The sequence below is a fragment of the Cervus elaphus genome, chromosome 5, assembly GCF_910594005.1.
Source record: "Cervus elaphus chromosome 5, mCerEla1.1, whole genome shotgun sequence".
NCBI classification, from domain to species: domain Eukaryota; kingdom Metazoa; phylum Chordata; class Mammalia; order Artiodactyla; family Cervidae; genus Cervus; species Cervus elaphus.
The window spans coordinates 24,121,451-24,148,046 of record NC_057819.1 but is presented as its reverse complement, the minus strand read 5'-3'; the positions used below and the strand labels follow the sequence as shown (position 1 = coordinate 24,148,046).

At 45.4% G+C, this 26,596-nt stretch overlaps 1 protein-coding gene and 1 non-coding gene across 4 annotated transcripts in view; both read right to left on the bottom strand.

The window, feature by feature from the left end:
• GLT1D1 (glycosyltransferase 1 domain containing 1) overlaps positions 1-7,307 on the bottom strand; it is a 111,363-nt gene extending 104,056 nt beyond the window's left edge. For all 3 annotated transcript variants that reach the window (XM_043902100.1, XM_043902101.1, XM_043902102.1), the window contains exon 1: positions 7,173-7,307. In XM_043902100.1, the coding sequence (XP_043758035.1) occupies positions 7,173-7,240 (68 nt within the window). In that variant the 5' untranslated portion in view covers positions 7,241-7,307. The remainder of the gene's footprint in view (positions 1-7,172) is intronic.
• TRNAE-UUC lies at positions 213-285 on the bottom strand. Its single transcript has one exon. It is a non-coding gene; the product is annotated as a tRNA-Glu (tRNA).
• Positions 7,308-26,596: the final 19,289 nt, after the last annotated feature.

The following is a 26,596-nucleotide window of genomic DNA, read 5'->3' as shown; positions in this document are numbered from 1 at the left end:
TTTGGCCTCACCAAAAAAAAAATAAAAATTAAATTGAACCTATTGCCCTCTGCATTAGAAGTGTAGAGTCTAAACCACTGAACACCCAGGGAAGTCCCAGAACTGTGGACCTAGGAAGCCTCAATCCTTCACCACCTTTTCTTGTTTCCATCTCTTGTTCTTCTTCTTTTTTTTTTTTTTTTGGCCGAAATAGGTAGCTAGTGGGATCTTAATTCCCCAACCAGGAATTGAACCAGGGCACTCAGCAGTGAAAGTGCTGAGCCCTGACCACTGGACCACCAGGGAAGTTCCTTCTTTTCCATCTCTTTTCTTGCATTTCCTTTTCGACTGAAAAAAGATGCACAGCTTGAGAGTTGCGAGTTAAGTTTTATTTGTGGCAAAATGAGGACTGCAGCCTGGGAGGCAGCACCTCAGATAGCTCTAAGAGACTGCTCCAAAGAGGCAGTGGGGGAAGATTATATAAAAGGTTTTGGTGAAGGCAGAGTTCAATACCATTAAGCATTCATTGTACAAAAGGTTTTCTGCTAGTCATGTGCATCTGATGTCACCATAAAGGGATTTCGTGCTTTTCTAGACGTGAGGAGATGCAAGGATCAAGCTGGGTTTAGAAAAGGAAGAGGAACCAGAGATCAAATTGCCAACATTTGCTGGATCATAGAGAAAGCAAAGGAATTCCAGAAAAATATCAACCTCTGTTTCATTGACTGTGCCAAAGCCTTTGACTGTGTCGTTCATAATAAACTGTGGAAAGCTCTTAAAGAGATGGGAATACCAGACCATCTTACCTGTCTCCTGGGAAACCTGTATGCAGGTCAAGAAGCAACAGTTAGAACCCAGCATGGAATTACCGATTGGTGCAAGCTTGAGAAAGGAGTATGACAGGGCTGTCTGCTGTCACCCTGTTTGTTTAACCTATACACTGAGCACATCACGAGAAATGTCAGGCTGGATGAGTTAGAAGCTGAAATCAAGATAAGCGGGAGAAACATCAACAACCTCAGATATGCAGATGATACCACTCTAGTGGCAGAAAAAGAAGAGGAACTAAAGAGCCTCTTGATGAGGTTGAAGGAGGAGAGTGAAAGAGCTGACTTAAAACGAAATATTAAAAAAATTAAGATCATGGCATCTGGCCCCATTACTTCATGGCAAATAGAAGAGGAGAAGCTGGAAGTAGTGACAGATTTCCTCTTCTTGGGCTCTAAAATCACTGTGGATGGTGACTGCAACCATGAAATCAGAAGATATTTGCTTCCTGGCAGGAAAGCTATGACAAACCTAGACAGTGTGTTGAAAAGCAGAGACTATACTCTGCCAACAAAGGTCTGTACAGTCAAGGCTATGGTCTTCCTAGTGGTCACTTATGGCTGTTGAGAGCTGGACCGTAAAAAAGGCAGAGCACCAAAGATTTGATGCCTTCAAACTGTAGTGCTGGAGAAGACTCCTGAAAGTCCCTTGGACAGCAAGGAGATCAAACCAGTCCATCCTAAAGGAAATTAACCCTGAATACTCAGGGTTGGAAGGACTGATGCTGAAGCTGAAACTCCAGGATTTTGGTCATCTGATGCGAACAGCTGATTCATTGGTAAAGTCCCTGATGCTGGGAAAGACTGAGGGCAGAAGGAGAAGAGAGTGTCAGAGGATGAGATGGCTGGAGGTATTATCAATGCAATGGACATGAACTTGGGCAAACTTAGGGAGATGGTGAGGGACAGAGAGGCCTGGTGTGCCACAGTCCATGGGGATGCAAAGAGTCAGATACAACTGGGCAACTAAACAAAACAAACAAAAAGGATTGGGATCATAGAATCTGCTCCTGAAAATATCCAACTATCTAAAGACCAGTCCCACGAGATTCCCTGGAGCAGAGTGCCTCTCTCCACCCTAAACTCCCTCAGGGGTATTGAAGGTCAACAGCTGCAGCAGTGCAGGGTTCAATCTCGGCGGAGGCAGATGGCAAATGCCCCTGTTCAGTCACTGGCAGTGCTCTTGGCAAGTGCCAATTTGTAGTTGACATCCTTAAACCTTTAGCCACACTGCAGACAAAACTCTAGGTATGGGACTCAGTGATCTATCAAGTCTCTGATGGTCTGATTTAGAGCAGGGGTCAGCAAACCTTCCCTGCAAATGGCCAGAGAGTAAATACCTTTGAGTTTAGAGGTGGAGGATCTCTGACCTACTACCCAGCCCTGCTATTGATTTTAGCCTAACAGGAGGTGTCCTTTGACCTCATCTCCCGTTACTTTGTCCCGAAGAGAACGGTATGACTTTTTTTTTTTCACTTGTGCAATTTAAATTTCCACCTTTAATGTGAGAAACTGACCTGAACCTATTTGCCTGGCTCAGAAGATCCTCAGGATTTTTGGGTTCTTCTGGAAATTGTTGACAGCCTCAGGGGATTAGACGTGAGAGGAGGGAACCATGGATCCCCTCGCTGGACCTGGCTTCTGGCTGAGCCAGGTGACACAGTGGGGACACTGACCAAAGGGAGATGCAGACAGCAGGGCTGCTGGGTGGGCAGGGCTCCTTGATTCTCCTCCACACAAAGGCCCCCATAACTGTGCAGAAAACCACGCACCCTAAACACTTCGCTTCTTTATGACACGCTGCATGCTGGTGAACAAACCTCTGATGCAGGTTTCTAACATTCACAGGGCTTAGGAGACAATCCCAGAGAGTAGGCCTTGATTAGGGTTATTTAAAATTCTGCAAACAGGACTTCCCTGGTGGTCCAGTGTATAAGAATCCGCCTGCCAATGCTGGGGACACGGGTTCGATCCCTGGTCTGGGAAGATTCCACATGCCATGGGGTAAGTAACCCTTGAACAACTACTAACCTATGCTCTAGACCCCGTGAGCTGTAACTACTGAAGCCCATGTGTCCTAGAGCCCCTGCTCCACAACATCAGAAAATTCGGCAATAAGAAGCCAGTCCACTGCAACCAAAGAGTAGAAGCCCTCGAAGGAATGAAGACCCAGCACAGCCAAAAATAAATGAATAACTGAAGGTCTTCTGTGACTTGGGTCTACCCCTCCAGCCACATCTGCTGACTCCACCAAGAGCAGGGTTTGTCAGCCTCAGCACCTCTGACATTTTGAGCTCATTCAGTCTCCATCACGGGCTGTCCTGTGCATTGGAGGGTGTTAGCTGCATCCCTGGCCTCTACCCACAGGATGCCAGGAGCTGTGAGGATCAAAGATGCCTATAGGTACTGCTCCATGTTCCCTGGGGGCAAAATCACTCCCTCCTCCTTCACACATTTTCTTGACCTCTGCTCCCATCAAGAAGCACTGACCTATGGGACTTTCCTGGCAGTCCCGTGGTTAAGACTCTGAGCTTAACCACTGCAGGGATCACCAGTTCAATCCCTGGTCAGGGAACTAAGATCCTGCATCACTCAAGATGCAGCCCCCCCCCCAAAAAAAAAAAAAATCACTGACCTAGAATATTCTACACTGTTTGGTTTGCACAATTTGGTCCAGAAGGGATCCACTTTACCAACATCCCACCTGCTTGCCCCTCAACCAGAGACACCACCCCTTTCACACTGACCCGTCCCTGCTTTGCCAACTGAGGTACATATTCTCATGACTAGCCCATGTGTACTGAGTGCTACTAAGTACCAAGCCCTGTTTCAAAACACTAAAAATGCATTAACTCACATTTGATCCTAATAACAAGCCTATGGGGCAGGTTTGAGCTGTGATTATGTAACCTGGCCTAGATCTCAGAGATCTTAAGCAGGGAAGCTGGCAAGTGAAGGCAGGCGACCTGAACCAGCCTAAGTCTAGCCCAGGAGAGTTTCCCAGAATGCCCTGTATGTTGTCCTGTCCCCGGAGGATGTATCTACCGCAAATCAGCATCACTATTTATACATCGGGTGTTCATTCACAACTACAAGCTTGAGTGTGCAAGAATGGACCCATTTTTCCTTTTTGTAAGCCCAGTCTTATCCAACTCAGCCTGCCCAGGTAGACTGATGGTTCGGAACCCCAATCTTATTCATTTGGGGGGGCTTCCTCCCCCATGGCCCAGGGTCACTGGAGGATCACAGGAGTCTCCCTCAGAGAAAGTCTGAGCCTCTGGCTCTCACTGCTTTCTGGTAATTGGCTCCCAGGGAAGTCTGTTGCCAAGGAAAACTACTTCCCCTCCCCTTCAGGATACCCAGCATCATTTCCTCAAGGAACCCAGGCTTTCAAAAGACAAAAGATATCTTCCCGCAACTTCTGCTTTTTCCCTTTTCTATTCCCATCCCCAGCAATCTTCCTGAGTGAGTGAAGGAGAGGCCAAAGCCTGGCTCTGATGAGAGAGACAGACCAAAGCAGAGAACAATATTTTATGACCTGTACAACCAGGAAAAAAAAAGAGCACTGTAACTAAAGGGCCCTGCACCCTTGCTAAATGTCTGTGGCAGTGCCCGTCTGGTGCCCCGGAAGCCCTTTGGTGGGTGAGGGCCTTTGGGCGATTTGGCTTGATGTGTGCACCTTGAGGGGCTTCCCAGGTGCTGCTAGTGGTAAAGAACCTGCCTGCCAGTGCAGGAGACATAAGAGACAGGGGTTGATCCCTGGGTCGGGAAGATCCCCTGGAGGAGGGCATGGCTACACACTTCAACATCCTTGCCTGGAGAATCCCATGGACAGAGGAGCCTGCTGGGCACACTCCATGGGGCTGCAAAGAGCTGGTTGTGACTGAAGTGACTTAGCCTGCACACACGTGTGGCTAGCGTTAAGGAGTGGAGTGTTAAATAATGGGTGCTTTCTCTAGTTGCCAAAGCATAAACTATGCGCGCAGGCTCTGCTGGGCTGGCCACTCTCTCTGACCTCCTTTCCTCACCACAGTCCAGGGAGCACAGATTTCTTTCTGCTTCTCAAGAGCCTATTCTGGTCCCAGGACCTGTGTTGAGCTAGTACCTTATCTTGGGACCATCCACCCTTCTAGATCCCTAAGAGACTGCCTCCTTCTGTCACTGAGGTCTTTATTTGAATGTCACCTCCTGAGAGAGCCCTTCTCTGAACCCACAGCCTCAATCACCTCCTTTACTTCTAGTTAATATCCCCAAATCTCTCTTTCCCTCATGGAATGTGCTCCATGAGGGTGAAGACCACTGTGTGCCTTCTGGCTGAAGTGAAGTGAAGTCGCTCAGTCATGTCCGACTCTTTGTGACTCCATGGACTGCAGCCTACCAGGATTTTCTGTCCATGGGGATTCTCCAGGAAAGAATACTGGAGTGGGTTGCCATTTCCTTCTCCAGGGGATCTTCCCAACCCAGGGATCGAACCCAGGTCTCCCGCATTGCAGGCAGATGCTTTACTGTCTGAGCCACCAGGGAAGCCTGTGCCTCCTTGCTACCTGTGTCCAAATGAGTGATGACTGGGATTTCTGTGGTGGTCCAGGGGTTAAGACTCCAAACTTTCACTGTAGGGGGCACAGGTTCAATCCCTAGTCAGGGAAGTAAGATCCCACATGTGGCACAGCATAGGAAAAAAAAATAGTGGCAAGCATAGCTGCCTTGCAAATGAGTGATGGCAGTGTCACTATCTTAAACCTGCATGGTGAAAATTCTCATGGGAAAAACCATAAACTTCAGAACACTGATGCATCCGGTGGGCCATTCTCACCGATGCACTTCAGGAGAACTAACACATTTGAAGGAGAAAGTGGGGACAGGAAGGGGTAGGCGTGGCCCCATCACTCATTCCCATGATGAGGAAGCAGGTTCACAGAGGGGAAGTCAACTGAGAAATTACATGAAGCAAGTCACTCTGCCTTAAAAAAAAAAAAAAAAAAAAAAAAAAAAGGCTGCTATGAAACTTCAGCAAGGAGATCAAACCAGTTCATTCTAAAGGATATCAGTCCTGAATATCCATTGGAAGGACTGATGCTGAAGCTGAAGCTCCAATACTTGGGTCACCTGATGTGAAGAGCCAACACATTGGAAAAGACCTTGATGCTGGGAAAGATTGAAGGAAGGAGGAGAAGGGGACAACAGAGGATGAGATGGTTGGATGGCATCACCGACTCGACGGACATGAGTTTGAGCAAGCGCCAGGAGGTGGTAATGGACAGGGAAGCCTTGTGTGTTGCAGTCCACGGGGGTCGCAAAGAGTCAGACATGACTAAGCGACTGAACTAAACTAAACTGAACTTCAGGCACTAATCAGTTCCCTCCTTGCCCTGAGGACTTTTACCTTCCAGCAGGGAGAAGAGAAAATGTAGAGGGGTAAATCTAGAAAACAAGAAAACTGCAACTGCATTAGAAGATAAATGTTAAGAAGATAACAAGGAGGGAGGGGGGTAGGTAAGGAAGAGGGAAGGCAAGTTTATTTCTTGGTGGGTGGGTGGGTGAAGCGGGTATGTTGGCCATGTGACAGCGCTTGAGGAATCTTAGTTCCCCCGCCAGGGATAGAACCTCCATCCTCAGCATTTCAGGGTGGATTCTTAACCACTGTACCACCAGGAAGTCCAAGGGGAGGTACTTAGGATGGCAGGATGCAGGAACACTGGTTTGCACTTTGGCTGCGCCTTCTGCCTGGAAATCCTGGTTAGCCACCAGCCCTCCCCCCCACACCCCGCCAGACCGCCCCAGCTTCAGGGAACGCTCCTGGCACCCAGGATTCTGCGCAGATGTCACTCTAACAGGGAGGCCTCCCTGAGCATCCTGCCTGAAACAGCACACGCGGCCCCTGGCCTGTGTCTATACGGGTCTATAGGTATCATTGTATACATGGACCCATGTGGTTTTATTCTTTCTCTAGCGTCCCCACTGAAATGTGGCGTCTGGAAGCCCCGACTTGGGGTTTCGTTGCTGTCTCCCCAAACCTAAGGCACTCAAAAGCAATACGGGGCATCCCTGAAGGCGGCCCCGGCGAGATGCGCGCGGAGAGTGCCGAGAAGCCTCCGCCGCGCTGCCTCGCGGGGCCATCCCGGTGCTGGGTATCACTGGGATCACCCGCCGAGCGGCCCCGGGGGACGCATTAGAATCCGAGCGCCAGGCAGGGGCCCGGGCCCCCGCGCCGGAGCCGAGCCAGCGCGCGCCTCGCAGCCCCGCGCTCCCCGGGCCCCGCGCCCGCCGGCGGGTCCGTTTGGGCGCGCGGTTCAGGGAAGCCAGGCCGACCCCCTCCCGGGCCCCTCCCGGTGCCCTCGCCAAGGACCCGGGCGCCGCCGCACCTACCGGACGCGCTGGGCCGTGACTGCGTTGCCCGTGTGCCGCCGGAGCACCGCCAGGAATAGGAGCCGCATGCCGCCGCCGCCGCCCGGCCATCCACCGCCCGCCGAGGCCGGGCCCGGGGCGGGGGCGGGGACGCGGACCCGGGCGGCGGGCGGCCGGGCTGGGTCAGTCCGCCCGCCGCTCCCCAGGCCGCGCCCGCGCTCGCCGGTTCCGCCGCCGGGGGTCCGGGGCGCGCGGGGCGGCGAGCGGGGCGCGTGCCCGGGAAGGTGGGGGTGGGGGTGGTCCGCGAGGTCCCTCCCATGGGACCTGCACCGGGGCATCCGGGGGTCCCTTCCATGGGAACCAGAAGAAGCTCCTCTGGTGGTCCCAGAGTGACCATAGGTCCGCGTCCACGTGGACTGTAACCTGAGATGATAACAGGTCCCTTCCCTCCGAGCCGAGGAGGGGTGGGTGGCTGCCCATTGCTCCCCTGGGGACCAAGGGTCGTGAGTCCCTTTCCACTGCCTGGCACAAGGGGTGATGACCAATTCCCTCCTACAGGAACCAGAGGAGGCCATAAGTGGACTCCCAAGGGTATCAGATTGACCTGATGTCCACTGCCATGGGTGCCACCACCAGGGATTTCTGACATCTTTTGAAAATGAGAGCTCTTGCAATATTAAGACTCCTTTGAAAAGACCCTGATGCTGGGAAAGATTGAGGGCAGGAGGAGAAGGGGAGGACAGAAGATGAGATGGTTGGATGGCATCACCAACTCAATGGACATGGGTTTGGGTGGACTCCGGGAGTTGGTGATGGACGGGGAGGCCTGGTGGGCTGCAGTTGATGGGGTCGCAAAGAGTCGGACACGACTGAGTGACTGAACTGACTGAAGCCATCATTCCCACAGTTGCCTGAGCTAAGAAGCCGTTGCCCCCTTTGGAGGTGTTGAGATAAACTGAAGCAAAATTTTAAGTTTAAACAAAAATTTATCCCAATTGGGTAGCACTGAACCAGAAGAGGCCAGGAGCACTCCACAGATAGGAGCAGGGGAGAGGCTATTATACATAAAAGGCAGAAGCAAAGTAAGGAAATTCAGCTCAGTTCAGTTAGTTGCTCAGTGGTGTCCGACTCTTTGTGACCCCATGGACTGCAGGATGCCAGGCCTCCCTGTCCATCACCAACTCCTGGAGTTTACTCAAACTCATGCCCATTGAGTCAGTGATGCCATCCAACCATCTCATCCTCTGTCCTCCCCTTCTCCTCTTGCCTTCAGTCTTTCCCAGCATCAGGGTCTTTTCCAATGAGTCAGTTCTTCCCATCAGGTGCCCAAAGTACTGGAGTTTCAGCTTCAGCATCCGTCCTTCCAGTGAATATTCAGGACTGATTGCCTTTAGGATGGATTGATTGGATCTCCTTGCAGTCCGAGGGACTCTCAAGAGTCTTCTCCAACACCACAGTTCAAAAGCATCAGTTCAGAAAAAAAACCACAAAAAACAAAAGCATCAGTTCTTCGGTGCTCAGCTTTGTTATAGTCCAACTCTCACATCCATATATGACTACTGGAAAAACCATAGCCTTGACTCGACGGACCTTTGTTGACAAAGTAATGTCTCTGCTTTTTAATATGCTGTCTAGGTTGGTCATAACTTTTTTACCAAGGAGCAAGTGTCTTTTAATTTCATGGCTGCACTCACCATCTGCAGTGATTTTGGAGCCCCAAAAATAAAGTCTCTCACTGTTTCCATTGTTTCCCTATGTATTTGCTATGAAGTGATGGAACCAGATGCCATGATGTTAGTTTTCTGAATGTTGAGCTTTAAGCCAACTTTTTCACTCTCCTCTTTCACTTTCATCAAGAGGCTCTTTAGTTCCTCTTCATTTCTGCCATAAGGGTGGTGTCATCTGCATATCTGAGGTTATTGATATTTCTCCTGGCAATCTTGATTCCAGCTCGTGCTTCATCCAGCACAGCGTTTCTCATGATGTACTTTGCATATAAGTTAAATAAACAGGGTGACAATATACAGCCTTGACATTCTCCTTTTCCAATTTGGAATCAGTCTGTTGTTCCATATCCAGTTCTGACTGTTGCTTCTTGACCTGCATACAGATTTCTCAGGAGGCAGGTCAGGTGGTCTGGTATTCCCATCTCTTGAAGAATTTTCCACAGTTTAATGTGATCCACACAGTCAAAACTTTGGCATAGTCAATAAAGCAGAAGCAGATGTTTTTCTGGAATTCTCACGCTTTTTCAATGATCCAGGGAATGTTGGCAATTTGATCTCTGGTTCCTCTGCCTTTTCTAAATCCAGCTTGAACATCTGGAAGCTCACAGTTTACTGTTGAAGCCTGGCTTGGAGAATTTTGTGCATTACTTTGCTAGCATGTGAGATGAGTGCAATTGTGCAGTAGTTTGAGCATTCTTTGGCATTGCCTTTCTTTGGGATTGGAATGAAAACTGACCTTTTCCAGTCCTGTGGCCACTGCTGAGTTTTCCAAATTTGCTGGCATATTGAGGACAGCACTTTCACATCATCATCTTTTAGGATTTCAAATAGCTCAACTGGACTTCCATCACCTCTACTAGCTTTGTTTGTGGTGATGCTCCCTAAGGCCCACTTGACTTCGAATTCCAGGATGTCTGGCTCTAGGTGAGTGATGACACCATCATGGTTATCTGGGTTATGAAGATCTTTTTTATATAGTTCTTCTGTGTATTCTTGCCACCTCTTCTTAATATCTTCTGCTTCTGTTAGGTCCATACCATTTCTGTCCTTTATTGAGCCCATCTTTGCATGAAAATTTCCCTTGGTATCTCTAATTTTCTTGAAGAGATCTCTAGTCTTTCCCATTCTATTGTTTTCCTCTATTTGCACTGATCACTGAGGAAGCCTTTCTTATCTCTTTGTTATTCTTTGGAACTCTGCAATCAAATGGGTATATCTTTCCTTTTCCTCTTTGCCTTTTGTGTCTTTCTTTTCTCAGCTATTTTTATGACCTCTTCAGACAACCATTTTGCCTTTTTGCATTTCTTTTTCTTGGGGGTGGTCTTGATCATTGCCTCCTGTACAATGTCACAAACCTCCGTCCATAGTTCTTCAGGCACTCTATCAGATCTAATCCCTTGAGTCTATTTGTCTCTTCCACTGTAAAATCGTAAGCGACTTGATTTAGGTCATATCTGAATGGTCTAGTGGTTTTCCCTCCTTTCTTCAATTTAAGTCTCCCAGTCTTGTTTTTGCCGACTGTATAGAACTTCTCCATCTTTGGCTGCAAAGAATATAATCAATCTGATCTCGGTATTGACCATCTGGTGATGTCCATGTGTAGAGTCTTCTCTTGTTGCTGAAAGCTTAGTTGGCTTTCTGTGATTGGTTATCCTTAGGTTTCAGTTCTGTAACCTTGAGGCATTTACAGCTTAGGTTTTGGTTTGATTGGCTCAGATGGAAAGAATCTGCCTGCAGTGCAGGATACCCAAGTTCCACCACTGGGTGGGGAAGATCTCTCGGAGAAGGGAATGGCTGGATACCCACTCCAGTATTCTTACCTGGAGAATTCCATGGACAGAAGAACTTGGTGGGCTACAGTCATGGAGTCGCAAAGAGTGGGACACAACTAAGCCACTAACACTTTCACTTTTTCTCTTTTGGTGTGATTAAGGAAGCAGCAGAGCATTTAAGCCCTCAGTCAAGTGGCCTCCTTGTGTAACAGATGGGACCTGAGCTCCCCACTTCATCACAGTGGTTGTAGGTGCATTTCAATTTCTTTGTGAGCTCAATTTGTATTCCTGTTGTTAGAAGAAGTTGAAGTTTCTATCTTGGCTCCATAGTCACCAAGGACAGAGACCTCTTTCTTTCTTCTCCAGCATCATAGTGTTTGGCCTTTATTCTTAAGATAGTCTCTAGGTGTAATATGATTGCTGGAGCTCCAGCCATCATATTCACATTCTAGGTCAGCAGGAAGGAAGGATATAATGCTGCATTTCATTTTAAGGGCTCCTCCTGGAATTTCACACAGCCTTTATGACTTTATCTTACTGTGTGCATCATCCATCCCAGACAACTAGGAAATGCAGTCTGTTAGCTGGGTATATTGCCACCCTGAATAAAATGGTGATCTCAGGTGACCAAAAATATTCTTTTTCAGGGCCACCATTTAATCCATTTCAGAGGCTCCTTTTCACAGATGGCTGCATGTATGAAGGTCCCCAATGACTCACCTGGAATTGTTCTGTACCTCCCCACCCCTAATGCTGTCTCTTCTCTACTTACCTCATTTTGTTTTGTGATCAGGGAGTGGTCAGCCCCACCCAGCACCTGGGTCCTGAGCTTATTCAATGCTCTCACCTTTGCTTGTCCAACACCAGACAATAGACAGCAATAGATGTTTGTTGAATTAAATAAAATCACTGAATTTGCTCTGTTGTGAGATTTTATTCCCTTGAGAATGCATTTCTGATTTTTTTAGTGAAAGCCAGTGCTGCCATGGTAGGCTTTGCTAGGCTGAAACTCACTTTTATTCAGTTTTCCTGGAATACATCTGTTCCATGAGGTAAGATATTCTGACATGTCTTTGGGGGACCATTACTTTATCCTTTCATGGCTTTCATTTACCCATTTGTAAAATGAGAAAAGCTATAAACAGTATCATAGTTAATTAGTTCATTTTGATGAAGTCTTTTATGATTTTCCCAGGTAGGTAATATAAAAGGGTACGAAGACAACTGTGTTATTATTGAATAATGTAGAAATAATTATGAGGGGGTGAGGAGGTAGAACTTGGCATCTCGGAGGAGTTTTCTCCAGATGCTTCTAACATAAGGGTCTTAAAATATACATAATGCAAAATGTGTGTGTGTTTGTTTTTTTGTTTTTTTTTTTTTTTTATCATAGTGTTTGTTCAGACTATTTCTCTAATTCCTAGCTCTGGGCAGGGGAAAATGAAACTTTATTATCTACCCTGCATAAAAGTGATAGCATTTTCAAGGGAGGGCACTGTGGGCATATTGGCTTTTAAAATGGCTCTGTGACTTAAAAAAAGAGAAAAAGTCAACGCTTACATCCCCCCACCCCCTCCCCCCACCTCCCCTCCCCCTGCCCTTCTTGACATTAATAAATGGGGTATTCTGCTTCTTGGTTTCCATCAGAGTTTTCCATCTTTTTTTGTTTCCTTTTTTCCCCCCTCCCTTGGCTGCACCCTGACATGTGGGATCTTAGTTCCCCAACCACGAATCAAACCCACACCCCCTGCAGTGGAGGAGTGGAGTCTTAACCACTGGATGGCCAGGGAAGTCCCCAGAGTTTTCCATCTTTGCATCTTCATGCCTCTCCTTAGTACTGAGAACTACAAATGGTGTGTGTGTGTGGGAGAGAGAGAGAGAGATGGAGAGGGAAGGCAAGTGAGAAATCCTCATTAAAAAAAAAAAGATACATGTAGAACTGTGGTTTAAGTGTGCTGACTATGTTTCCTTTTCCTGGCTTTCACTGACAGCATTTGAAAGTGACAAAAAAAAAAAAAAAAAAAAAAGCTGTCAGTCTGAAAGTAACTAATTCCTTCTAGTGTTGTTTAATGAACAGGAGGAAGTCAACCAGGACTAAGTGCTTTTCCCTTATAGCTTTGGGCAAGAAAGCAGGCCTTTGATTCCCACTGCTGTTCTGATGGCTGAGCAGATTCTTTTCATAACTTTTCAGCAGGAGGATGCTCACCCTAAAGATCCTCATCAGTGCTGAAGCGGACAGTGAGTCTGACAGCTATACGGCTTCCTATTTCTAATTACACAAGAGACACAGGTTCAATTATGGGCACATTGGAGCTTTACTAAAGGGAAGATGTTCCAACTGCTTCCAGTATCAACCTGTTGCTTGCAGAGGCCCATAGTTATTCTTTCAGGTTGTCAACTTATTTTTTATTACATGACCAAGTTTTATTACATAGCCATACAGGTAAACGGATTTTTAAAATCTCACAGCATCCCACTATCTGAGAGCAGCCCTATTAATACTTTTGCAGGTTTTTCCAGACTTAACAGGTAAATATAATCATCCCAGCAGTGGTTGTGGGCCCTGAGCTTAGCAACATTCTACGCACTCAGCATACTCCTGGACCTTCCCCCAGTCCTAGATGGTAGGTACTATGGTTCTCACCACTTTCCAGATGAGGAAACAGGCATAGAAACTTCCCAAAGTAACACAAGGAGTCTGGATTTCTTACTGTGATTTTTCTTTAGCTCTGCTTTGGACTCACTATTTTATTGTGGCTGATTTTTATTCTGTTTTGTGTTCGTGACTGTTACAAAATGTAGAAACACTCTACACTTTTTGGGGGGCGGGGAGGCAGTAACTGCTCTTTCGACAATTGATAGGCAACATTCTACCTCAGCCCCCAAGATTTCCCACCTCCTGTTTCACATTCTTCCAATTTAAACACTTATCCAGGTGATGCCATGAAGAGAATTTGCAAAAGTGATCAAATCCCCAAAGCAGTCGCCCATAGGATTTCCCTGGTGGTCCAGTGATTAAGACTTAGCCTTCCGATGCCGGGGGTGGGGGTTTGACCTGTGGTCGGGGACGGGGAGCTATCCCATATGCCTTGCAGCCGAAAAACCAAAACACAAAACAGAAGCGATATTGTAACAAATTTAATAAAGACTTATAGTCCACAAAACAACCAAACAGAAAAAATCAAACAAAACTAATCAGTTGCCCTCCATAGGGAGATTATGCAAGCTAAGTCAAACCCAGTATCTGTCTCTTTAAAGAGACTGGGCATTTCCTGATGTTGGAAAGATGCAAAGTAGGAGAGAGGATTTGATGTCAGGGAGATTCTTTAAAGATGGCTTTGGGAATAAATGAAGTCCCCATGACAAGAAGTACTAGAAGGTAGTAGATGCCAGCCAGCAGGAAATGGATAGCCCTACTCCCCGCCTCCCACCACCACCTCAAAGAACTAGAATCAACCATTAGTAGGGGAGTTCTAGGTGACCTCTCAGCCCCCTCCCACACCTTACTGTCAGCTGTGTGAGACCTTGAGCTGAGAACCCAGTCAGCCCCGCCCAGTCTCCTGAATTGCAAAGCCTCCAGATAATAGGTCAGTGTTGTTTGAGCAGCTAAGGTTGTGGTCATTTGTTATGCAGCTTCCCTTGTGGTTCAGCTAGTAAAGAATCCACCTCCAGTGTCGAAGACCTGAGTTCGATCCCTGGGTTGTGAAGATCCCCTGGAGAAGGGAAAGGCTACCCACTCCACTATTCTGGCTTGGAGAATTCGGACACAACTGAGCAAACTTCACTCATAGAAAAGTAATACAAAAACATATCAGCAATACTTAGAACCCACTTCTATAGTATCGTGTGAATAACTACAAAATATTACAGAGTATGTATGCACTGTAATTCATTTAATCAATGCCTTCTGGAGTGGACATCAACATTTTAGGAATCAGCGAACTAAAATGGACTGGAATGGGTGACTTTAACTCAGATGATCATTATATTTACTACTGTAGGCAAGAATTCCTTAGAAGAAATGAAGTAGCCATCATAATCAACAAGAGTCCGAAATGCTGTACTTGGAGACAATCTAAAAAATGACAAAATGATCTGTTCGTTTCCAAGGCAAACCATTCAGTATCACAGTAATCCAAGTCTATGCCCTGACCAGTAATGCTGAAGAAGCTGAAGTTGAACAGTTCTATGAAGATCTACAAGACCTTCTAGAACTAACACCCACCCCCCACCCCACCCCCCGCCCAAATGTCCTTTTCATTATAGGTGACTGGAATGCAAAAGTCGGAAGTCAAGAAATATCTGGAGTAACAGGCAAATTGAGCCTTACAGTACAGAACAAAGCAGGTCAAAGGCTCACAGAGTTTTGCCAAGAGAACGCACTAGTCATAGCAAACACCCTCTTCCAACAACACAAGAGAAGACTCTACACATGGACATCACCAAATGATCAATACCCAAATCAGACTGATCATATTCTTTGCAGCCAAAGATGGAGATGCTCTATACAGTCAGCAAAAACTGGGAGCTGACTGTGGCTCAGACCATGAACTCCTTATTGCCAAATTCAGACTTAAATTGAAGAAAGTAGGGAAAACCCCGAGACCATTCACGTATGACCTAAAGCAAATCCCTTACAATTATACAGTGGAAGTGACAAACAGATTCAAGGGATTAGATCTGATAGACAGAGTGCCTGAAGAACTATGGACGGAGTTTCTCGACACTGTACAGGAGGCAGGGATCAAGACAATCCCCAAGGAAAAGAAATGCAAAAAGGCCAAATGGCTGTCTGAGGAGGACTTACAAATAATTGTGAAAAGAAAAGAAGCCAAAGGCAAAGGAGAAAAAGAAAGATATACCCATTTGAATGCAGAGTTCCAAAGAATAGCAAGGAGAGATAATAAATGCTGGAGAGGGTGTGGAGAAAAGGGAACCCTCTTACACTGTTGGTGGGAATGCAAACTAGTACAGCCGCTATGGAGAACAGTGTGGAGATTTCTTAAAAAACTGGAAATAGAACTGCCATATGACCCAGCAATCCCACTCCTGGGCATACACACTGAGGAAACCAGATCTGAAAGAGACACGTGCACCCCAATGTTCATCGCAGCACTGGTTATAATAGCCAGGACATGGAAGCAACCTAGATGCCCATCAGCAGATGAATGGATAAGGAAGCTGTGGTACATATACACCATGGAATATTACTCAGCCGTTAAAAAGAATTCATTTGAACCAGTTCTAATGAGATGGATGAAACTGGAGCCCATTATACAGAGTGAAGTAAGCCAGAAAGATAAAGAACATTACAGTGTACTAACACATATATATGGAATTTAGAAAGATGGTAACGACAACCCTATATGCAAAACAGAAAAAGAGACACAGAAGTACAGAACAGACTTTTGAACTCTGTGGGAGAAGGTGAGGGTGGGATGTTGCGAAAGAACAGCATGTATATTATCTATGGTGAAACAGGTCACCAGCCCAGGTGGGATGCATGAGACAAGTGCTCGAGCCTGGTGCACTGGGAAGACCCAGAGGAATCGGGTGGAGAGGGAGGTGGGAGGGGGGATCGGGATGGGGAATACGTGTAAATCTATTGCTGATTCATGTCAATGTATGACAAAACCCACTGAAAAAATAAATAAATAAATAAACTTCAAGCCTAAAAATAAAATAAAATAAAATAAAATTGAATAACTCTCCATGAAAAAAAAAAAAAAAAAGAAAGAAAGCCTTCCTCAGTGGTCAATGCAAAGAAATAGAGGGAAACAACAGAATGGGAAACTAGAGATCTCTTCAAGAAAATTAGAGATACCAAGGGAACATTTCATGCAAAGATGGGCTCAAAAAAGGACAGAAATGGTATGGACCTAACAGAAGCAGAAGATATTAAGAAGAGGTGGCAAGAATACACAGAAGAACTATACAAAAAAGATTTTCATGACTCAGATAACCACAATGGTGTGATCACTCATCTAGAGCCAGACATCCTGGAATGCAAAGTCAAGTGAGGCTTAGGGAGCATCACTACAAACAAAGCTAGTAGAGGTGATGGAAGTCCAGTTGAGCTATTTGAAATTCTAAAAGATGATGATGTGAAAGTGCTATCCTCAATATGCCAGCAAATTTGGAAAACTCAGCAGTGGCCACAGGACTGGAAAAGGTCAGTTTTCATTCCAATCCCAAAGAAAGGCAATGCCAAAAAATGCTCAGCTACTGAACAGTTGCACTCATCTCACACGCTAGCAAAGTGATGCTCAAAATTCTCCCAGCCAGGCTTCAACACTTTGTGAACCATGAACTTCCAGATGTTCAAGCTGGATTTAGAAAAGGCAGAGGAACCAGAGATCAAATTGTCAACATCTGCTGGATCATCAAAAAAGCGAGAGAATTCCAGAAAAACATCTGCTTCTGCTTTATTGACTATGCCAAAGCCTTTGATTGTTTGGATCACATTAAACTGTGGAAAATTCTTCAAGAGATGGGAATACCAGACCACCTGACCTGCCTCCTGAGAAATCTGTATGCAGGTCAAGAAGCAACAGTCAGTACTGGACATAGAATGACAGACTGGTTAAAAATCGAGACAGAGGTACGTCAACGCTGTATATTTTCACCCTGCTTATTTAACTTATATGCAGAGTACATCATGAGAAACGCTGGGCTGGATGAAGCACGAGCTGGAATCAAGATTGCCAGGAGAAATATCAGTAACCTCAGATATGCAGATGACACCACCCTTATGGCAGAAAGTGAAGAACTAAAGAGCCTCTTGATGAAAGGGAAAGAGGAGAGTGAAAAAGTTGGCTTCAAATTCAACATTCAGAAAACTAAGATCATGGCATCTGGTCCCATCACTTCATGGCAAATAGATGGGGAAACAATGGAAACAGTGATAGACTTTATTTTCTTGGGCTCCAAAATCACTGCAGATGATGACTGCAGCCATTAAATTAAAAGATGCTTGCTCCTTGAAAGAAAAGCTATGGGCAACCTAGACAGCATATAAAAAAGCAGAGACATTATTTTGCCAACAAAGCTCCATCTAGTCAAAGCTTTGCTTTTCCAGTAGTCATATATGGATGTGAAAGTTGGACTATAAAGAAAGCTGAGCACCGAAGAATTGATGTTTTTGAACTGGGGTGTTGGAGAAGACTCTTGAGAGTCCCTTGGACTGCAAGGAAATCAACCAGCCCATCCTAAAGGCAATCAGTCCTGAATATTCACTGGAAGAACTGATGCTGAAGCTGAAACTCCAGTACTTTGGGCACCTGATGGAAAGAGCTGACTCATTTGAAAAGACTCTGATGCTGGGAAAGATTGAAGGCAGGAGGAAAAGGGGATGACAGAGGATGAGATGGTTGGATCACATCAGTGACTTGATAGACATGAGTTTGAGTAAACTCCAGGAGTTGGTGATGGACAGGGAAGCCTTATGTGCTGCAGTCCATGTGGTCGCAAAGAGTTGGAAAGAATTGAGCGACTGAACTGAACTGAACCGAACTGATTGTAAATCTTTGCTGTTTCTAATCTTTTTGTTATTTTAAGCAACATTGCAATGAGCATTTTATAGCTAAGTCTCTGCCACATTCTTATGTTCCTAGAAATGTAATTGCACATTCCAAGTGTATGGGAATGTGATTTTGATACAAATGACTAATTCTCCTCCAGAAAAGTTGCACAATTTTGATTTTATATTGGTCATTTACAAGAATACTCATCTCCCCAAACTTTGGTAATACTGGGTATCTTTCAGTTTGAGTGATGAAACATTCTCTCTTTTTGCATTTTTAAAGTATTGGTGAAATGTGATTTTTTTTTTTCTTCCATGAAGGGCACTTGCATTTTTGCTTTTCCCTCTGTGTATGTATTGCTTGTATTAACTGGGACTTTTTCAACTGCAAATAAGGAAAGTCACACTTGCTTAATCAAAATGAGAATTTATGGACTCAAAATTGAAATGTCCAGGGTGGGGGGGACCTACTTTAAGTCAAGGTCAGAACTAGGTAAGACCTAGAAAATTCCACGTTGAAACAAGGGCTTTCTCTCTTCATTTCAGCCTTCTTCTTGGTTGCTTCATCCTTAGGTTTCATAAGATGGTCCCCAGCAACTCCAAGCTTATATCCTTACAATTCCAAATCCAGGAGAAATAGGAATGTTTCATCCTGGTTACTCCAAAATAAGTCATGGGGTTAGCTCTGATTAAACTAACTTGGGTCACATGTCTATCTTTGAACCAATCACTGTAGAGCAATAGATGAACTACTGTTGATTGGATGGGCATAGATCACACGACCACTTCTGATCACTCTCAGACAGTCCTACTAGAACCACAGGGAGCATGGATGACCCTAGAAATTCCAGGGACTATTGCCAGAGCAGGACCAGAGATTGGCAAAGCCCAAAGGACAGCTCTCTTCAATAATGCCTGGACATTCACTTTGCCACTTTTATTTATTAGATGCTCATTCAATACATTTCATAGGATCCCAAAGAACTGTATAATAGGACAATAACTTGGTCATATGTATTTCAATTTTTTTTTCAGTTCGTTTGCTGTCAACTGCAATTTTCTTTTCTACAAGTATGTTTTAAATCTTTATGGAGTCAAATCAATTAACTTTTCCTTTATGGTTTTAGCATTAGGCTTAGAAAAGCTTTCTCCACCCTGTGATTTTATATTTGCCCATATTTTCTCTTAACGCTTTTATCTTTTCAATTTGTCCATGATACTATTTTGTCTATCTCTAATTTATGTCAGTACAATATGTGAAGCCTATTTCCCACACATGTTTAGTCTCTGCCAACAAACTTTACTGAATAATCTATTATTTTCCCAATGGATTGGAAATGCCTTTAATTTTCACATGCTGAGTTACTTTATGTATTAATATGTGCTTCAATTTTTGTCCTTTGGATTCATCTCCATTGATCTTTCCTGTAAGGCCTAATTTAAAAAATAAATACACTTAAAACTAGCAATTATTTTACAACTGCAACATAAATTAAGATATTTATAAGGAACTTTTTAAAGTGGGAGTGCAAAGAGAATGGTTAGGCTTGGTCCACATCTGTTATGTGTTCACATCTGCTACTTCTTCAAATAGGAGGAAAGAGAAGTTCATTTTCTTTCACTTACTCTCTCACTCCCTCTTCTACCTCCCCGTTTCTGTTGGTGAATGTCTGACTTTTGCAGATGTCCCACAGGTTTTTAAAAGCCAGGACGGAAATAACCCAAGAAGCAGAGGTTGCTACTCCAAAGGTCCAACATAGTGAGTGTTTCAAAAAAGTCAAATCAAAACCCATCTTCCTGGTCACACACTCTCACATCCTCTGTAAAAATAAAATACAGGTCATTCTGAGAGCTGAATTAATTCCCACTGAGGCAGGTTAGGGTAGCTTTGGTTTTGGCTTCAGAAAATAAGACTTGATTCCACTCTGTTGGTTGACTCTGTTTTCAGTCCTGTTTTCTGCTTCTACCTAGACTATCTGCAGCCAGATAGAACTGTTGCAATAGGGATTCCCTGTAATAAAGAGAACTTCTGACAGCTCTCCGTGGAGTGTTGGAAGACCGATGACATGACCCGTTAGTCTAATAAAGCTAATGATGCACAAAAGATGAGCTGGGCCTGAGTTCCTCTGTAGGGAACTGGGAAACCAGAAAAGCAGAAGGATCGGCTGATGCTGAGCCACCGTGACGTGCAGGCAAGGTGCTCGGCAGTCTGTTGAACAAATGAGTGATGTATGGATGTGCAGAAAGTCTGTGATGACTGTTTGTAAACCAGCACTTTGAGGAAGCTGAAACTGAGTAAGTACATGCCACTGCCTGGTCGCAAGGGGTGAGCCACATAGATGTGAAACAAGAAGCAGAAACGTCATGAAAAAGAGTCAGAAAGATTGGGCAGTCCCTGAAATGGCCTCAGCCTTGGGTGGTTTCTAAACACCTTCCTTCCGAGAGCATCTACTCTGAGCTCTGCATTGAGCAAGGCACAAGGGGCAGGGTGGTGGTGGAGAAGGAAGGGCCCTGTGTTTTGAGCAAACGGGGCATTTCCAAAGTCAATTTATACCACAAGCATCCTTGCAGTAAGATCCTCTTTCCCAGAGGGCCCTGGAGGGGGAGAAGCTGCCCAAAGACCTTAATAATAAGATGATGTCACCTATCCCTGGACACCTGCTGCATGAGTTTGGTCCTTTACATATTTATTTGTTTTAGGTGCAGGGGAGAGACTTATGCAATTACTTTCATGAAGAGGGCATGGATCATAAATGTACCCAACAAAGAGGTGAGAGTCAATGTATATCAACCCTTTAGCTATACAATCATTGTGGGCTTAGTATGCAGGCTGCAAAGTCACTGATTACAAGGACCAGGTGGAAAACTCTAACAGCAAATTGGACCATGTGTTGGGGGAAAGGAGTAGGAAATCAGGCTGCTTTCCCTTATTCTATTTTTTATTTTCCCATTTAAAAAAAATATTATTATTATTATTATTATTACTTTAATTGGAGCACAATTGCTTTACAATGTTGTATTAGTTTCTGCTTTACACCAGCGTGAATCTCTTTATTTATTTGGCTGCACTGGGTCTTCGTTGCAGTGTGCAGGATCTTTAGTTGTGGCATGCAGACTCTTAGTTGCAGCATGTGGGGGTCTACTTCCCTGAGCAGGTATAGAACCCAGGCACCCTGCATTGGGAGCACAGAGTCTTAGCCACTGAATCACCAGGGAAATCCCAGTTTTCCCATGTTCTGATCGAATCACAACAGGTGGTTTTGGGTCATACTAACATAAAGTCCAGCACAGTGGCTTAAACAACGTCAGATTTACTATCTTTTGTTTCTTTGGTTATGTGACGTCTCCCTGATTCATCACTGTGCCATCCACAAAGCTGGCTTCATCCTACACCGATTTGTCACATGATTGTGAAACAGCTGTCCGTGGCAACTAGGTCTATGGGCATTCTCATTCACGCCCTGGAAGAGTGTATTTCTCTTGCAGTCATTGAGTAAGAGTTCTTTCCTTTAGCCTGACCGGGCCCATCTATGTCACTTGTCTTCTCCTGGGCCCTGGTGGAAATTCACATCCTGAATGGCTACAGTCTGGGTTTCTGAAAGCTGTGAAGAAGCATCAGAAGGACTTCCCTGGTGGCCCAGTGGATAAGACGCTGCGTTCCTAATGCAGGGGGCACTGGTTTGATCCCTGGTCAGGGAACTAAGATCCCACATGCCACACAGTGAAAACAAAAAAATAAGGAATAAAAAATAAAAACTAAATTAAAAAAGGAAGAAGCATCAGAGATGTAGCACTGGTATGAACTTGTCAGATCCAGAAACAAAGATGAAGTTAGTTTCTCCTGAACTACACGGGTAGTTGGAGGAGAGCAGGGTGGGATCAGGATTGTTTGGAAGGAGAAAGAGGGTGTGGACATTGGTAACAAGTAACCAACCACGCCTGCTGCACATTCCTATGGAGCAGTAGAACTTCCAGAGCAGTGGAGTGATCTTGACTGTGCTGTGCACAATAGCAGCCATCCACCACCTGGGGCCCCTGCGCATCTGAAAAGTGGCTGGTGTGACTGAGAAACAGAATTTTTCATTTTATTCAATTTGAACTAATTTCAGTTGGACAGCGGTCAGTGTAGATATGGGGAATAATTTCTCTACTGTGAAAAAAATAAAGACAACGGAGAGTTGGGATGACATGTGTGAGCTAGACTGTGTGTGCTCCATCTAAAGGTTGGATGGTTACCTGGAGTCGCAGATGGTGGCCATGGGAGAATGCAGGCGTGTTTTCATTTTTGCATCCTGCCTAACAAACCTCCGCAGAACTTAGTGGTTTAAAGTAACAGCTATTTAGGGACCGCCCTGGTGGTCTAGACTGCCCTCATAGTTCGGTTGGTAAAGAATTCACCTTCAATGCAGGAGACCTCGGTTTGATTCCTGGATAGAGAAGATCCTCGGGAGAAGGGCTAGGCTACCCATTACAATATTCTTGGGCTTCCCTTGTGGCTCAGGTGGTAAAGAATCTGCCTGCAATGTGGGAGACCTGGGTTCGATCCCTGGGTTGGGCAGATCCCCTAGAGAGGGGAAGGGCTACCCACTCCAGTATTCTGGGCTGGAGAATTCCGTGGACTGTATAGAGCTGGACACTGCTGAGTGACTTTCACTTTCACTTTCTGGTGGTCCAGTGGTTAAGACTTCCATGTTGGGGACTGCTGGTTCAATCCCTGGCTGGGGAACTAAGATCTCCCATGCCACAGAGACACAAATATTAAAAAAATAAATAATAAATATTCAACTTGTTGATGATTCCATGATCTGGGTGGAGGTTCAGCGGGGCAGTTTTTCCTGTTGCTCTTGCTGGTGGTTACTTATGTGTCTTCTTTCAGCGGGAAGGCCTGCTGGAAGGCTGGGGTGCTGGGACTCCTTCTCCATGGAGTTGCAGAATCTTTCCCAACACATGGTCTCTCCAGCAAGGTAGCTTGGTCCAGTACTCCCAAGGCACAAAAGTGGAAGCTGCCAGAACTTCTCAAGGTTTACCCTGAGACCTAGCTCAGGGACTCTTCTACCACAGTTCCTTCACCAAGGGCAGGTCACAGACAGCCCTCTGGCACTGTGGCCTGCAAAGAATATGTAAAGACACAAATACCAGCATCACAGTTCAAGTAGGGGGTTTAGGGAGTGGTCACTCGTGTCACAGGCAGTCACACGTCCCAGTATTGCCGGGGCTTCTGCCTGTTTTTTCAAGAGCAGCAGGGCATCTAACTTTACATGTGAAACCTCCCAGTGTTTAGCTGTTGGCTCACTTTTTGGGGCAATGGCTGTACTGAAATGCAATTCACATACCATCCGGTTCATTCATTTAACATGTACAATTCAGTGGTTTTTAGTATATTCACAGAGTTGTGCAACTATCACCATGATTTCAGAACATTTCACTACTACAAAACGAAATGCACAGGCTTTAGCAGTCACTCCTCATTCTTTCCATCCCCCCAGCACCTGGGTATCACACACTAGCTTAAGTTCTGTCCCTATAGACTTGTCTATTTTGGACATTTCACAGAAACTGAATCTTGCGTTATGTGGTTTTGACTCACTTCTTTTAAACACCACAATCAAAGGAAAACATTTCTGCCAGCAGAATATATGTTGCAGTCTCTGGGTACAGAGATTGAGGTGCACAGCAGACCTCCCGAGGACCAGGTACAAGGGCTCACCAGTCCTGGGTGCACTTCTTGAGTTCTGTAACTGCCTCCTCTCCCCTCCCCTTCAACCCCACTGCCCCCCTTTCTGCCTGGCTTTATCCTTCTTAAATGAGACAATCTAACTGGGTTAGTTTGCTGTCATTCAAAATGGCACATCTGCCCACATTTTGGGCAGAGCTTCAAAACTAAGTCACCATGTGATTCCACTTGAAGAGATTTATTTTCATTCCATGTTTAATGCTAATATTATTCTGTGCTTTGTCTGAGTGTATCATGCTGTCAGTCTTTAAAAAAGAGACTCATAGATGGATGAAACTGGAGCCCATTATACAGAGTGAAGTAAGCCAGAAAGATAAAGAACATTACAGCATACTAACACATATATATGGAATTTAGAAAGATGGTAACGACAACCCTATATGCAAAACAGAAAAAGAGACACAGAAGTACAGAACAGACTTTTGAACTCTGTGGGAGAAGGTGAGGGTGGGATGTTGTGAAAGAACAGCATGTATATTATCTATGGTGAAACAGGTCACCAGCCCAGGTGGGATGCATGAGACAAGTGCTCGAACCTGGTGCACTGGGAAGACCCAGAGGAATCGGGTGGAGAGGGAGGTGGGAGGGGGGATCGGGATGGGGAATACGTGTAAATCTATTGCTGATTCATGTCAATGTATGACAAAACCCACTGAAATAAATAAATAAATAAATTTTTAAAAAAAAAAAAAAGAGAGACTCATAGTTCTTGACTTATCTACCAGCTGGAGTGTGGAAGAAGCACTGGACTAGGAATTAGCTTTGGAGCCTTTTACTCAAGTCTAAATTCTAATGCCTACTAAATGTATGATTTGGGATAGGAATCTTGAGAGAGTTGCTTTTTCCACTAGCAAAATTTGGATACTAATATATGCTGCAGAACATCACAAGAGTCTCAAAAAAAAAAAAAAAAATAGGTGAACATAACAAGTTCTTCCAACACCACTTACAATTCAACAAATAATCATTCATTTATAATTTATTTAATTCCACACATATCTATCACTGGCAGGTCCAAGATTCTAGGAATATAGTAGCAGAGAAAACAAAATCTCAGCACTCTGAGCTTTAAGGACAGCTACTAAACATCTTCACAAAACAAATAAGCATAAATTATAATGGGTGGTGTGTAAGAAAATTGTATCCTGTGTTCTAATGATATATAAAAGGGGGATCTGTTCAAATCTGGGAAGATCAGGAAAGGGACATTGGAACTGACAGCTTAAAATGATTAGCACTAACGGATATGATGGGTAAAGTTTTATGTTGGCATTCAGTTATTCCTCATTAAATGTTTACTAAATATTTATCTACTGCCCGCTGTGTGCCAGCATCTTGCTCTGCTACAGTCAAGATGTCAGACATTTTGAAAAATAAAAAAGTTAATACATGCTGCTTCAAGCCTTTTAGGAAGTCCTACTTACCCAGATGACCTACCAGCAAGGCCACAACTTAGGTAATTGCTCCATCCTAGCTGGAGTTAAGGATGGAGGAAGAAGAGGATGTGGTCTTGCTCGAACTGAATCATTATAGCCCCGTTTCCTGGTTTCTGAAGCATGCTGAGGACTGTTTCTGCAGGACACTCTCCAGTTCCACCACTGGTGCAGTGTCCCACATGGTGCCCGTGGCACTGTGACAGTGTCTGGCATAGGTGCCCGGCGGTGGGGTGGGGAGGATGGGGGCGAAGATGAAGCACGGTGAAGAAAAAGACGCACAAGAACCCTGCCGCCATAGAGTTCATACTTGTGGGGACCACGCACAAGCCGGGGCCAAAGGAATAAGCATAAAAACGCGGCGGATAGTATGTGGAAACTAAAACAGGGTAATGCGATGGGCGTGGAATCCATTTTAGATGGGTTGGTCAAGAAATGTTTACAAGGAGTCACCACTCTAGTTGAGGGCTGAAGGAAAACAGGATGCCAGCCATGTGACAAGGAAATCGGCTCTGAGCTTGTTCTCAGGTGGTGGCTCTCAGTTGCTCTCAGGGTTCATTTGGGAACATCTGGAAACAGCTTTGATTGTCACAAGTGGGGAACAGAGTGGAACGGGCATTTAGTGGAGACTAGAGGCCAGGGCGGAGAAGGCAATGGCAACCCACTCCAGTACTCTTGCCTGGAAAATCCCATGGACGGAGGAGCCTGGTAGGCTGCAGTCCATGGGGTCGCGAAGAGTCGGACAGGACTGAGCGACTTCACTTTCACTTTTCACTTTCGAGCATTGGAGAAGGAAATGGCAACCCACTCCAGTGTTCTTGCCTGGAAAATCCCAGGGACGGGGGAGCCTGGTGGGCTGCCGTCTCTGGGGTCGCATACAGAGTCGGACACGACTGAAGCGACTTAGCAGCAGCAGCAGAGGCCAGGGATGCCATTACTCATCCTACAACGCACAGGACAAACCGCCAAAAGAACTACCTGCTCCCAGAGTCAACAGAGCAGAGACGAGAGACAACATTCCAGGGCCAGGAAGCCGGGCGCGGATGCAGGGGCCAGCCTGAGTACAGTAGCCTGGAGGGCAAGGAAAGGCTGAGGTCACTGCAAGAAATCTGGGAACCTCCAAGCGCGAGACTCTGATTTTTACTTTTAAAACCCTTTCCATATAGTCACGCCCCCGCCCTCCCGCACCCCGCACTGCAGCTGGCGGAAGCCGGGCCACCTCCAGGGCAGACTTCCTGGGCGCGACCGGAAGTCCGG